The following is a 13,671-nucleotide window of genomic DNA, read 5'->3' as shown; positions in this document are numbered from 1 at the left end:
GCCCATATAAGACATGTCTATATCCCGGAATGTTGGCTGTTGTTTACAACGTCATTCTAGTCATATTAGCGCACGTTAGCAACAGAAAAACAACCAAACAAATACATTATCCTACAGACATGTAGAACACCGTACACAATTTGACAATATATACTTTCAGTTTATAATATATATCTATACAAGGGGTGGGTCTAATCCTGAATGCTGATTGGTTAAAACCGTATTCCAGCCAGTGTCTATTCCACAAGTTACCACCGGTTAAATCTGTGACGTTAAAATGCCTATTTACTCTGTTCCATCTGACTGCGCAATCCACTGTCTCATCAGCCCAGCCAAGCAATTTATAAACTTGATCTCCACTATAAAAAGCATCTAGACATTATCTCACATTTCTTTTAGTGTAATATTTAGTTTTCAACAGCGGAGATTTGTATAAACCTTGCTGTCTGTCTCTCCAATATTTGCAATATTGTTTCAATATTCATATTCGATCTCCAGCTGACCAATAGTAATGAACATGTTGGGAGTCTGGACGAGACAGACATGCAGGCAGCGTTTCTCAGCTAGTCGAAATCATGAATCAGCTGGCAACATTTTTATGGATATATACAAAGAAATGGAAAAAAAGGTCAAACGAAATGAAGTGCAGTCTTTCCAGCTTCAGTTTGAATTGATTGTGATAGCTGTGTTATTGGCTAGCTCCTCTGAACAAATGTTCTATGCCTGGCGAAATTGCGCCTCATTAGCTCATTGTTATGGATGTACAGTATCCAAATAAATGTCACTAGAAAACAGCTTAAACAAATGCAAATGCTGCTACTTTGCTGTTATTCCAGCTGCGATTTTTGATGTGACCGTAAGTTAACCGTAGTTGGCTAGGTAGCAAGCAAGGGATAAGAACATTGCCAGCCAGTATGTCAATGGAACATTTAGAACGAATGGGTTGCATCCATAGATACAGAATAAAATGACTGAACAACTGGGTCTCTAGCAAACAAACCGGTAACTAGCAAACAAAACAACCTGCCGACCTAGATTTGTATCGGGACTATCTATATCTTGTGGAAGGATGAAATAGTTTAATACATTCATAAAAATAACATTTTTTATGAAAATATGTCAATCATTATTTGAATATGAGACCGACTGGCTCGATTCGGTCTTATGTAGCAACATTTGAAATTGTGTTTTTTACATTGGATAAAAGCAGAGACTCAGATATACAAAATGGTATATCATACACTACAGTTGAGGAACAATGGGAAAGTAATTATGCTTTGAAAGTTGTTAAACTTGTAACCTCACTTTTGAGAAAATGAACCTTGAATAATTTTGGTACACCTACTGGAGAGCTCTTCTTTGTCTACACCCATTCATCATCGTTCACACCCTAAAGCCTTAGCCCCACCCATCTCTTTAAGGATTCACATGTGAGACCATGTACTCAACAACCAAGGATTTCAAGACTAAAGGCTGGTTTATGATCTGGAGTGCCAGAGTGCGCTCTGGGCGTTCATAAACTCAAAGCGCTGTCAGATTGTCCATTCGTTAATCAGAGCATTTTGCTCTCGTAGCGTTCAGAGCACACACTCTACGCTCTGGCCGAGGAATAGGGCATTTGTAAATTAATCAGTTATTCTGCACTCTGGCACACTCAGATGACAGTGTTCTGAAATCGAAGTAGATAGCCAGTGCGAATTTGCCAGCTACGTCTGTCGACAGATGTCACATTGACATCATAAAGAATCTATTGAAATGGTTACTTGCATAGTGGAGTCTTTTGTTTAGACATGTAACTAGTTAGCTAAACAATGAACCAAAATCCCAACTCATAACGTTACTAGCCTGCATGAATCTGCAGGGAGCTAACCAACCAGGTTTAATGTTAGCTAGCTAACATTAGGCTAGAACTAGCAATGCGATATGAATAATACAACTACACAGATCATACACTAGCGAGCCAGCCAGCTAACGTTATCTTGTAGCTAACAGTACACTTTAACTTGAAATGTAAGCGACTTTCTCGACTTCATCTCGGGCCTAACAACGTCCGTGCCAATATATCCTCCAAACACCGGCTTCACTGGCATTAGGATAAGTCTAATGTATTGAGACTGTGTAAGGAAGGATAGTAGAGCTTATTGGACTGAGCTGTCAGCTCTGTAGATGTAAGGGGCAACCGAATGTCTGTACACACACACACACACACACACACCTGCTGAGATGGCAGAATCACAGCAAACTCTGGCAAACAATACAACGTGTTGTCTCTTAGTCCCTCTCCCCTCTCTCTGCATTTCTCTCTCTCTTTCTCTTTCTCTCTCTCCTTTTCTCCCTGTCTCTCTCTATGTATTTATTTATTTATTTTAATTTCACCTTTATTTAACCAGGTAGGCTAGTTGAGGACAAGTTCTCATTTACAACTGCGACCTGGCCAAGATAAACAACACAGAGTTACACATGGAATAAACAAACATACAGTCAATAATAAAGTAGAAAATAAAGTATATATACATTGTGTGCAAATTAGGTGAGATAAGGGAGGTAAGGCAATAAATAGGCCATGGTGGCGAAGTAAATACAATTTAGCAATTAACTACTGGAATTGTAGATGTGCAGAAGATAATGTGCACGTAGAGATACTGGGGTGCAAAGGAGCAAGATAAATAAATAAATACAGTATAGGGAGGAGGTAGTTGGATGGGTTATTTACGGATGGGCTATGAAGAGGTGCAGTGATCTGTGAGCTGCTCTGACAGTTGGTGCTTAAAGCTAGTGAGGGAGTTGTCTCCCCAGCTTCAGTGATTTTTGCAGTTCGTTCCAGTCATTGGAAGTAGAGAACTGGAAGGAAAGGCGGCCAAAGAAAGAATTGGCTTTGGGGGTGACCAGTGAGATATACCTGCCAGCGCGTGCTACAGGTGGGTGCTGCTATGGTGACCAGTGAGCTGAGATAAGGCGGGGCTTTACCTTGCAGAGACTTGTAGATGACCTGGATCCAGTGTGTTTGGCGACGAGTATGAAGCAAGGGCCAGCCAACGAGAGGGTACAGGTCGCAGTGGTGGGTAGTATATGGGGCTTTGGTGACAAAACAGATGGCATTGTGATAGACTGCATCCAGTTTGTTGAGTAGAGTGTTGGAGGCTATTTTGTAAATGACATCGCCGAAGTCGAGGATCGGTAGGATGGTCAGTTTTACGAGGGTATGTTTGGGAGCCTGAGGGAAGGATGCTTTGTTGCGAAATAGAAAGCCGATTCTATATCCTCCTCCGGTTGCTAATTGTTTTCCTCTACCTGGTAAAAAAAACTTATGTCAGTAGGATGATGTGTATTGACTTTGCTAAAGGTTCAAAGTATCCTAACAAAGTGCTCCACTCCACTGGAATTACACATTCAGGGACAAGTCAAATAAAATGTTTTTGGTCACATCACATACACATGGTTAGCATTCTCATAATGAATGAGTGCTGTACCTGGGAGTTAATGAAGGATTCTTGGTATTCCTTGGGAAGCGAGCAGGGGGAGTGGGGCAGGAATAGATCTATCCAGGAAGTGGCTCCTAATGATATGTCTCTTTTCTCATTTCAGTTTGATATGGATTAATAAAACATCTCAGATGGCATGAGTCTGGCTGGGTATCAGATGGCCCTCTGTTCACCATATATTAATCCAGGCTATCGGCCAGAGACACACTACACTAGGGGGTTATTTGGACTCAACCTCTATAGGAATGTTCACAGGCTCAAACACACAAGGATGTTGCTTCTCCGTAGGCAGACGTTCAGGAGAGACCGAGGGTATCAGTGTATCAGTGTTTGGCATTTCATATATCAGCATCTAGAAGACGCCCTTTGGAAGGCCGGCCCACCTCACCTCACCCAGTCATGGTAACATTTCCTTTTGGAGTGAGGCGTAAAGCGAAGAGAAGGACTTGGCCTTGCATCTATTATTATTACATGATAAGGAATACAATCGCAGCTGATTCCTATCTCGGCCAAGGCCAAACTCATTTGCATCATCAGCATCACATCCCACTGCAAAAGGACATCTTTGGAAACTGTTGTGGGGAGATAAAGAGGGGATATTACAGCTGACGTTTCCACCTCTTCACCCCTCCATTCTCCCTGTTCAGCTGGGCAGTCTAATTACCTGGGCTACAGGACAGCACAGCCTTGCATTCAGGACCTCACAGGATTGTGTGTGTGTGTGTGTGTGTGCGTGTGCGTGTGCATGCGTGTATTGCCTTTTCTGTCTTGGCCTACCAACTTTCTAAACTGCAGTCTCTACATCGATATGTGGGAGTATTTCCATTCTATGCATCTCTCATTTTCATTTGTTTTCTTTTTTTTCACCTTTGTCACCAATTTGCTAGTACTGCGTTCCTCTCCCACAAATCTCCCAGCAGCCGCAGTCTTGGCGGTGAAAAGCCCAATGATCCGAGCATTCCAGCTTCGTTCGTAATTTATTAATTTGCTGTTTCCCCACAGTCACTCACCCGCAATAAGCCGTCTGAAAAGTCCAGCGAACATTTTCTCTGCCGAGCAGAAATGGGATTGTGGATGACTGATCACAAATCTTATATCCATTGTCCCGCTCTGTGTTAATACACACAGGTCCGCACGCACCGTCTATCTCTCCCTCACACACATACGCATACATTTGCATGCGCACAAAGCTACACACACAAAGTTTATATCCATGGAGTCCCACTGTGCGCACACACACACACACACACACACACACACACACACACACACACACACATGCACCTTTTAGTAACATGATATCCTCCCCAGTCCCAGTCCCAGTCTCCAATTCCCAGTCCCAGTCCAAGTCCCAGTCCCTATCCCAGTCCCACTCCAAGTCCCAGTCCCACTCCCAGTCCCACTCCCAGTCCCACTCCAAGTCCCAGTCCCACTCCCAGTCCCACTCCAAGTCCCAGTCCCAGTCCCACTCCCAGTCCCACTCCAAGTCCCAATCCAACTCCCAGTCCCACTCCAAGTCCTACTCCCAGTCCCAGTCCCACTCCAAGTCCTACTCCCAGTCCCACTCCAAGTCCCAATCCCACTCCCAGTCCCACTCCAAGTCCCAGTCCCACTCCCAGTCCCACTCCAAGTCCCAGTCCCACTCCCAGTCCCACTCCAAGTCCCAATCCAACTCCCAGTCCCACTCCAAGTCCCAGTCCCACTCCAAGTCCTACTCCCAGTCCCAGTCCCACTCCAAGTCCTACTCCCAGTCCCACTCCAAGTCCCAATCCCACTCCCAGTCCCACTCCAAGTCCCAGTCCCACTCCCAGTCCTACTCCCAGTCCCAGTCCCAGTCCCACTCCCAGTCCTACTCCCAGTCCTACTCCCAGTCCCATTCACAAGAGGGCGTTAGCAAAGTTTTTTATTTTTGTCTTTTAATTTTGTGAAAGGAATGATCAGTCGCCTTCCCTTGTTGCTTTTAGCTGCCTTTAGCCTGGCTAAAAACATAGCAAGCTAGCTGTCTTTAGCCTGGCTAAAAACATAGCAAGCTAGCTGCCTTTAGCCTGGCTAAAAACATAGCAAGCTAGCTAGACTTTTTAGCTTCCCACATCTCCATGTGTAACAATCTGATTTATAATTTTTTTAAATATGCCAAGACAAATGTTCTTATTCTTGCCAGTATAAGCTAAAACATTATCCCAGTTTGAGATTCATTCCCATATCATCTAAACATAGAACTTCATCATGTTTTGATCAGGGAGAAAACATGACATGGTTACCTAATAGGCTACAGCAGGCTCTATACTTTCACCGTCGCCTGTAGTCACTAGTTATTACTTCTAAACAAAATACTTTTGAAACAACTGTGGGAAGCATTGGAGTCAACTTGGGCCAGCATCCCTGTGGAACGCTTTAAACACCTTGTAGTGTTATGTTTTGTACACTCAGTATTCACATTTATGTTTTCTTAGGTAATTCCATGCAAATTATGCCTGATTCAAGCTACTAAACTGGAACATAAGTGTAGTAAAACAAACCTAGAGAGACAGTCATATCCACTTAACTGGTACAAGCTCCTCAACTTGATAGCTTGCAGCATTCATTTGAAAGCAAATACTTATAGTAACTTTTTCAATGTTGGAGATCTTCACGGAGTAATGTATGGCGCTGTGTATTCCCTGAGATGAGTTGTGGTGCCACAGTTGCTGCAGCAGTCACAAAGACAGACCTGTTGACGATGCTCACACATCAATGAGATGGTGAATCATCAGTTATCAAATATCGGACACCAAGCACACTCATCACGATAGACGTGCCTAAACACACTTATATAGGCATGCACACACACACGCACGCACTCACGCACGCACGCGCACACACACAAAAATTCCTATACATGCATAAAGACAAACATTTTATGTTTCACTGAAAGTGTGTGTCAAAGGTCACAGGAAGTAGCATCTAGAAGAAGTGTGTGGGTTGAGAGTGTGTGGGATCTCCTATCTGCCTCCTCACCGTGTGTGTGTGGTAATAAAGTGTTTTCTTGGTCTTTGCTATACTGATAAAGGCTGGGTTTTCCCTACTGCCCTCTCCTGGTCTCCATGGCGATTGATGGTGATTGTGTTTCCTCTTTGTCCTTTTCCGGCACAGGCACTTATTCTCTTTCTCTATGTGTCTCACTCTCTCTGCGTGTCTCTGTTTGTGTGTGTCTCTCTCCTCTCTCTCTCTCTGTTCAAATCCTGTTTCTTTTATACCCCCTCCGACCTCCGACCTCCGTCCATCTTTTCAGGACAGGTTTTCATATCCATGTGAGACTTCTTGGCTAAACAACCAGTTTTTCTCATTTCTTCCCTTCATTTCGTGGCTGTGTTAGTGCGGTGTCTGAGGCAGAGCAGTGTTTTCTGGGTTATGAGTCTGTTCCAAGCCTCCCTCTCTCTCTCTCTGTTTAAATGGCGTCTCCAACTGAATCCACATAATTAATGTATTTCTCCATAAAGAAATGGTAATTAAAGTAATGAGATTTTCAGAGTCAAATGTAGCATGCCAAGGAAGGAGAGGAGCACGTTGCTCTAGTGTGTGTGTGTGTGTGTGTGTGTCTGTTGTCACTCACTCACTCTCTCTCTCTCTCTCTCTCTCTCTCTCTCTCTCTCTCTCTCTCTCTCTCTCTCTCTCTTTCCCTCTCTTTCCTTGTCTCTTTCCCTCTCTCTCTCTATCCTTCTCATATTCTGTCCTCGTGTCTCTACTTTAGTTTACTCACCACATGATTAGCTATAGGATCACCAGTCGTGTAATTATGTACGAAGCGGTTTGATATTTAATTAGAATGGTATGAGTATCCAGTGTAATTGGTGCTGTGTGATTACCTGTTAACAATGTAAACACTCATGTCTAAGAGCCCGTGACCGCCCCTCTCCAACCAACGTCAGACAACCCACCCACTCACACATTAAGTACATTAACCCTGACACATTCAGCACATACACACACTCACACAGCTGTGTTATACACACATACATACACACAACAACATTATATACACACACAAACAAACACACATACATACCTGTCTTTCACCCACCCACAAATGCACATATATTATCGACCCACACATACACACAACTTCGATGTACACACCAAGTTGTAATGTGCGGTGCACAAGTACAGTGAAATGCCTTTCTTGCAAACTCCAAACCCCACAATGCAGTAAATCAATATCAATGTGGCACTAAAAATATCATAAGGTAGAACCAGAACACACAAGACATTTTAAATGAGAAATCAGAAGAACACTAGAAGGTAAGAAGCTGTCCAGTGTATACAGGGTCAGTTCCAATACCATATTTACAATGTGCAGGGATACTGCAATGATAGAGGTAGATATGTATGTATAGGGGTAAGGTGACTAGGCATCAGGATATATGAAAAACAGAGTAGGAGCAGCATAAAGTATGATTGTATGTGAGTGTGTGTATTTGTGTGTTGGATTCAGTATAAATATGTGTGCATGTTATGCGTGTTGGAGTGTCATTGTGAGTGTGTAGAGTCCTGTAAGTGTGCAAAGTGACAGTGAAAAAAGACTAATTAAAATACAAGGATCAACTCAGATAGTCCTTGTGGCCATTCTGTTATCTATTTGCAGTCTTATGGTTTGGGGATAGAAGCTGTTCAGGAGCCTGTCAGGAGCCTGTCAGACTTGTACCACTTGCCGTGCTGACGCAGAAAGAACAGCGGTGGCTGGAGTCTGACTATTTTCCAGGCCTTCCTTTCACTCCGCCTGATATAGAGGTCCTGGATGGCAGGGAACTTGGCCACAATGATGTACTGGACTGTCCACACTGCCCTCTGTAGCGCCATGCGATAGAGGGCAGTGGTGTTGCCATACCAAGTAGTGATGCAGCCAGTCAAGATACTCTCAATGGTGCAGCTGTAGAACTTTTCAGAGGAGTTGAAGGCCCGTGCCAAACCTTTTCAACTTCCTGAGGGGGGAAGAGGCGCTATCGCGCCTTCTTCACGACTGTGCTGTGTGAGTGGACCATTTTAAGTGATTTGGACATCTAGGAACTTAAATGAGTGGTGTTAGCAAGTTTTTTCCAATGTTAGGCTACTGTGTACCCATTGTACATAAGCGTGATGAGAAGAGGTGATGATGATTGAACCATACTATACTCCTAGTAGTAAGACTCGGATGTTACTGCATCAATAGTAACATCAGCTTGGAATTATGTAACTCCACAAACACAGCCAGACAGAACCAAAGCAATGCTCCCAAACAGCAGCAGAGAGAGAGAGAGAGAGGAAGTGATTGAGACGTACAGAAAGAGAGAGAGAGAGAGAGAGAGAGAGAGAGAGTGATTGAGAAGTACAGAAAGAGAGAGAGAGAGAGAGAGAGAGAGAGAGAGAGAGAGAGAGGAGGAAGCGATTGAGAAGTACAGAAAGAGAGAGAGAGAGAGGAAGCGATTGAGAAGTACAGAAAGAGAGAGAGAGGAAGCAATTGAGAAGTACAGAAAGAGAGAGAGAGAGAGGAAGCGATTGAGAAGTACAGAAAGAGAGAGAGAGGAAGCGATTGAGAAATACAGAAAGAGAGAGAGAGAGGAAGCGATTGAGAAGTACAGAAAGAGAGAGAGAGAGGAAGCGATTGAGAAGTACAGAAAGAGAGAGAGAGAGAGAGAGGAAGCGATTGAGAAGTACAGAAAGAGAGAGAGAGAGAGAGAGAGGGAAGCGATTGAGAAGTACAGAAAGAGAGAGAGAGAGAGGAAGCGATTGAGAAGTACAGAAAGAGAGAGAGAGAGGAAGCGATTGAGAAGTACAGAAAGAGAGAGCGAGAGAGAGAGAGGAAGCGATTGAGAAGTACAGAAAGAGAGAGAGAGAGAGAGGAAGCGATTGAGAAGTACAGAAAGAGAGAGAGAGAGAGAGGAAGTGATTGAGAAGTACAGAAAGAGAGAGAGAGAGAGAGAGAGAGAGAGGAAGCGATTGAGAAGTACAGAAAGAGAGAGAGAGAGAGAGAGAGAGAGAGAGAGAGAGAGAGAGAGAGGATTGAGAGAAGTACAGAAAGAGAGAGAGAGAGAGGAAGCGATTGAGAAGTACAGAAAGAGAGAGAGAGAGGAAGCGATTGAGAAGTACAGAAAGAGAGAGAGAGGAAGCGATTGAGAAGTACAGTTAGAGAGAGAGAGAGAGAAGCGATTGAGAAGTACAGAAAGAGAGAGAGAGAGAGAGAGAGAGAGAGAGAGAGAGAGAGAGAGGAAGCGATTGAGAAGGACAGAAAGAGAGAGAGGGGGGGGGGTAATAAAGCTAAAGATATAAGGGGCCCACTGAGGACAGTCTGAGGAGCAGACGTTAATGAAGGACTAACGAACTGCCCTGAGTAAAAACCCAGCACAGCACCACTCCACACACACAGCAATGTAATTAGTCCTCGGTTTGTGTGTTTATGTGTGTGCATGTGTGTATCTCATTTTTACTCTTTCATAACTTACTTAGAAGTTGTTCCAAATGTAAAATGTCAAAGTGTTTAAGGTTAAGTTCAGGCATTAACACTGAATGGTTAATGTAAGCATTAAGGTTTGGGAACAAAATCTAAAAATCATCTTTATATCGCTGGATTCAAATGTTCAAACTTTGGAATTAGAGACAGATGCTTACGCCCGTCTGCCATCCCCGCCCACACCTCACTACCAACATCTGAACCTAAATGAAGGTAACATTGTTCAGTGTTGCCCCTAGTGGCCAGTTTGCACATCATTTCCCCACGTCCTCAGACATGGTTGAATACTGAGGGGGACCTCTGTGTAGTGAGCTAGTAGGTACATTCATAGAGCCGTCATTATTGCAATCCAAACTCTGAAGAACACACACCTGCACACCTACACACACAGACATACACACACTGTCTCTTGTCTTTAAAATGGTAAGTGGTGTACATACATGATCTCTCCTTGAAGAGCTGAACCCATCTCTCCCAAAACACACAAAGGCTTTTAACAGCAATAAAGTGTTCTGTGTTCTCCTGGTTCCCCGGGGAAAACGTTTCCACATTCCGCCAGCCAGCCAGCCAGCCAGCTGCCCTGACATCCACCGTCTGGATGATTAGCATCATTAGAACATCAGCTCTACTACTCAATGAGACACACACACACACACACACTCACTGTATCTGTCTCTCTCTTTCTCTCTCTCATACTTGATGAGACACTCATCCCATGATGTCTGTTCAAACACGAAACACCATTCACTGGTGTAATGTCTCTGTCAAATCACTGACTCATTTATTAGTATATAAGTAGGCCAAGCAAATTGCATGTCGATTCTATGGCCAATAGAGAGTAATGTTGCTCTGTATTGAAAGATAACGGAGAATAGGGGAAGAAAGGAGATGAAGGAGGAGTGGAACAGAGTTGAGATTCATAGGAGGAGAGAGGGAGGGAAGAGAGAAAGAGAGGGAGGGAAGAGAGAGAGAGAGAGAGAGAGAGAGAGAGAAGAGATAGAGAGAGGGAGGGAAGAGAGAGAGAGGGAGGGAAGAGAGGAGAGAGGGAGGGAAGAGAGGAGAGGGAGAGAAGAGAGGAGAGAGGGAAGAGAGAGGGAGAGGAGAGAGAGAAGAGAGGAGAGAGGGAGGGAAGAGAGAGAGAGGGAGGTAAGAGAGAGAGAGGGAGGGAAGAGAGAGAGAGAGGGAGGGAAGAGAGGAGAGAGGGAGGGAAGAGAGAGAGAGAAGGAAGGAAGGAGAGATGGAGGGAAGAGAGAGAGAGGGGAGGGAAGAGAGAGAGAGGGAGGGAAGAGAGGAGAGAGGGAGGGAAGAGAGAGAGAGAGGAGGGAGGGAAGAGAGAGAGGGTGAAGAGAGAGAGAGGGAGGGAAGAGAGGAGAGAGGGAAGAGAGGAGAGGGAGGGAAGAGAGAGAGAGGGGGGAAGAGAGAGAGAGGGAGGGAAGAGAGGAGAGAGGGAAGAGAGGAGAGGAGAGAGGGATGGAAGAGAGGAGAGGAGAGATGGAGGGAAGAGAGGAGAGAGGGGGAAGAGAGAGGGAGGGAAGAGAGAGAGAGGGAAGAGTGGAGAGAGGGAGGGAAGAGAGGAGAGAGGGAACGAGGAGAGAGGGAGGGAAGAGAGGAGAGAGGGAGGGAAGAGAGGAGAGAGGGAGGAAGAGAGGAGAGAGGGAGGGAGAGAGGAGAGAGGCAGAGAGGAGAGGGGAGGGAAGAGAGGAGAGAGGGAGGGAAGAGAGGAGAGAGGGAGGGAAGAGAGGAGAGATGGAGGGAAGAGAGAGAGAGGAGAAGGGAAGAGAGGAGAGAGGGAGGGAAGAGAGGAGAGAGGGAGGGAAGAGAGAGAGAGAGAGAGAGAGAGAGAGAGAGAGAGAGAGAGAGAGAGAGAGAGAGAGGGATGGAAGAGAGGAGAGAGGGAGGGAAGAGATAGAGGGGGAAGAAAGGAGAGAGGGAGGGAAGAGAGAGTGAGAGGGAGGGAAGAGAGAGAGAGAGGGAGGGAAGAGAGAGAGAGGGGGGAAGAGAGGAGAGAGGGAGGGAAGAGAGAGAGGGAGGGAAGAGAGGAGAGGGAGGGAAGAGAGGAGAGAGGGGAGGGAAGAGAGAGAGGGGAGGGAAGAGAGAGAGGGAGGGAAGAGAGGAGAGAGGGAGGGAAGAGAGAGAGAGGGAGGGAAGAGAGAGAGAGAGAGGGAGGGAAGAGAGGAGAGAGGGAGGGAAGAGAGGAGAGAGGGAGGGAAGAGAGAGAGAGGGAGGGAAGAGAGGAGAGAGGGAGGGAAGAGAGGAGAGAGGGAGGGAGAGAGAGAGAGAGGGAGGGAAGAGAGAGAGAGGGAGGGAAGAGAGGAGAGAGGGAGGGAAGAGAGGAGAGAGGGAGGGAAGAGAGAGAGATCTAGTGTACGTGTTGTCTTTGCTTTGGCAACAAGAGATGTGCTTTGCTGTAACTCCACCGAAGTCCATTAGTTCATTTTGAATGTGACATGACCACCAACGCTGCACCATCCCTTCCTGCTAGTCTGTTTTCTGGTTGCAGGATCCAGACTATGTCAACGCTTAATTGCTTTTAGAGGGTTCTGGTTTAGTGTCAGGGAGAGTTAAGACAACAGAGTATTTGAGGAAGCTGACTTCATGTGCTGCTGGAGGACTGTATGTACTTTTAGGAGTGTTCTACTTCAGAGAAGCTCACAAACTCTCTCTCTCTCTCTCTCTCTCTCTCCCTCTCTCTCTCTCTCTCTCTCTCTCTCTCTCTCTCTCTCTCTCTCTGTCTCTATATCTCCCTCTCTCTCTCTCTCTCTCTCTCCCTCTCTGTCTCTCTCTCTATCTCGATCAATGCCTCTCCCTCCCTCAGTCTATACTCTTATGAACAGGGCCTATGACTTTACCAAAGCAAGGTTCTGTAGTAGGTAGGTGGTGTTGACAATGGCATGGTATTGTAGTGTTTGAGTGTAATATCTAACATGTCAGAGCTATGTGTTTCTTCATTCCAGCTCCTCTGACTGACAAGCCACCAAAGATCCTTTATCCTTCTGAGAACAAGATCAGCAACATGGAGCTGCAGCTAGGTAAGAGCTTAGGTCTTTATTATCTGTAGGAGCTGTGTGTGCGTGTGTGTGTGTGTATGCGTGCCTGTATTTGCTGTCAGGTGTGTGATGAGGCTACTAATCTGAACAGGTTTGTTTCAGTGAGCTATGGACTGTGCGCTTCACCAAACCTCTCCTTTTCTCTCTCTATCTGTGGTCCTGCTGTGTTTTACTCTATAATCTCTGAATCTCTCTCTCTCTCTCTCCTCTGTGGCGCTGTATACTAGAGTTGTGGCTGTGTGTACTCCAGAGAGAGAGAGAAAGAGACCCAGAACAAGAGCTGCATCGCTACACATCTGAGAAAGCGATGACTTCACACATCCTCTCAGTCTATAACTTCCCTTTCTCAGACAGATTGATGATGACAGTTTTACCTCTGGAAGAAGAACACTGACACTGTAACAAACAAACAAAATCTGTGTATGCAAATGGTGTTTACAAATGGTGCTTATGCTAATGTCCCGGTTCTGTTTCCTCAACAATGACATCTCCATATGGTGCCAGTGTTGTGTGGCGTGGTCGTCCACACGGAGAGGAGGTGGCTTACACTGCCGCTGTTTGTCTTTGTTGACAGGGGTCACGCTGGGTGAGGTGTGTGTGTGTGACAGCATATTGCCTGAGTTCTGGGCACAGTCAGATGTCCACATGGTGTTTGCTGTGTCTGAATGGCTAAACAGAT

The 13,671-nt window shown here is 45.4% G+C and overlaps 1 protein-coding gene across 2 annotated transcripts in view; it reads left to right on the top strand.

The window, feature by feature from the left end:
- The first annotated feature begins 12,902 nt into the window (after nucleotides 1-12,902).
- The window catches only part of LOC135571383 (interleukin-1 receptor accessory protein-like 1), a 100,372-nt gene continuing 99,603 nt past the window's right edge, over nucleotides 12,903-13,671 (top strand). For both annotated transcript variants that reach the window (XM_065017349.1, XM_065017346.1), the window contains exon 1: nucleotides 12,903-12,974. In XM_065017349.1, the coding sequence (XP_064873421.1) occupies nucleotides 12,959-12,974 (16 nt within the window). In that variant the 5' untranslated portion in view covers nucleotides 12,903-12,958. The remainder of the gene's footprint in view (nucleotides 12,975-13,671) is intronic.

The sequence above is a fragment of the Oncorhynchus nerka genome, linkage group LG1 (assembly GCF_034236695.1).
Source record: "Oncorhynchus nerka isolate Pitt River linkage group LG1, Oner_Uvic_2.0, whole genome shotgun sequence".
Lineage (NCBI taxonomy): Eukaryota > Metazoa > Chordata > Actinopteri > Salmoniformes > Salmonidae > Oncorhynchus > Oncorhynchus nerka.
This window is presented reverse-complemented; position numbering and strand designations above follow the sequence as displayed.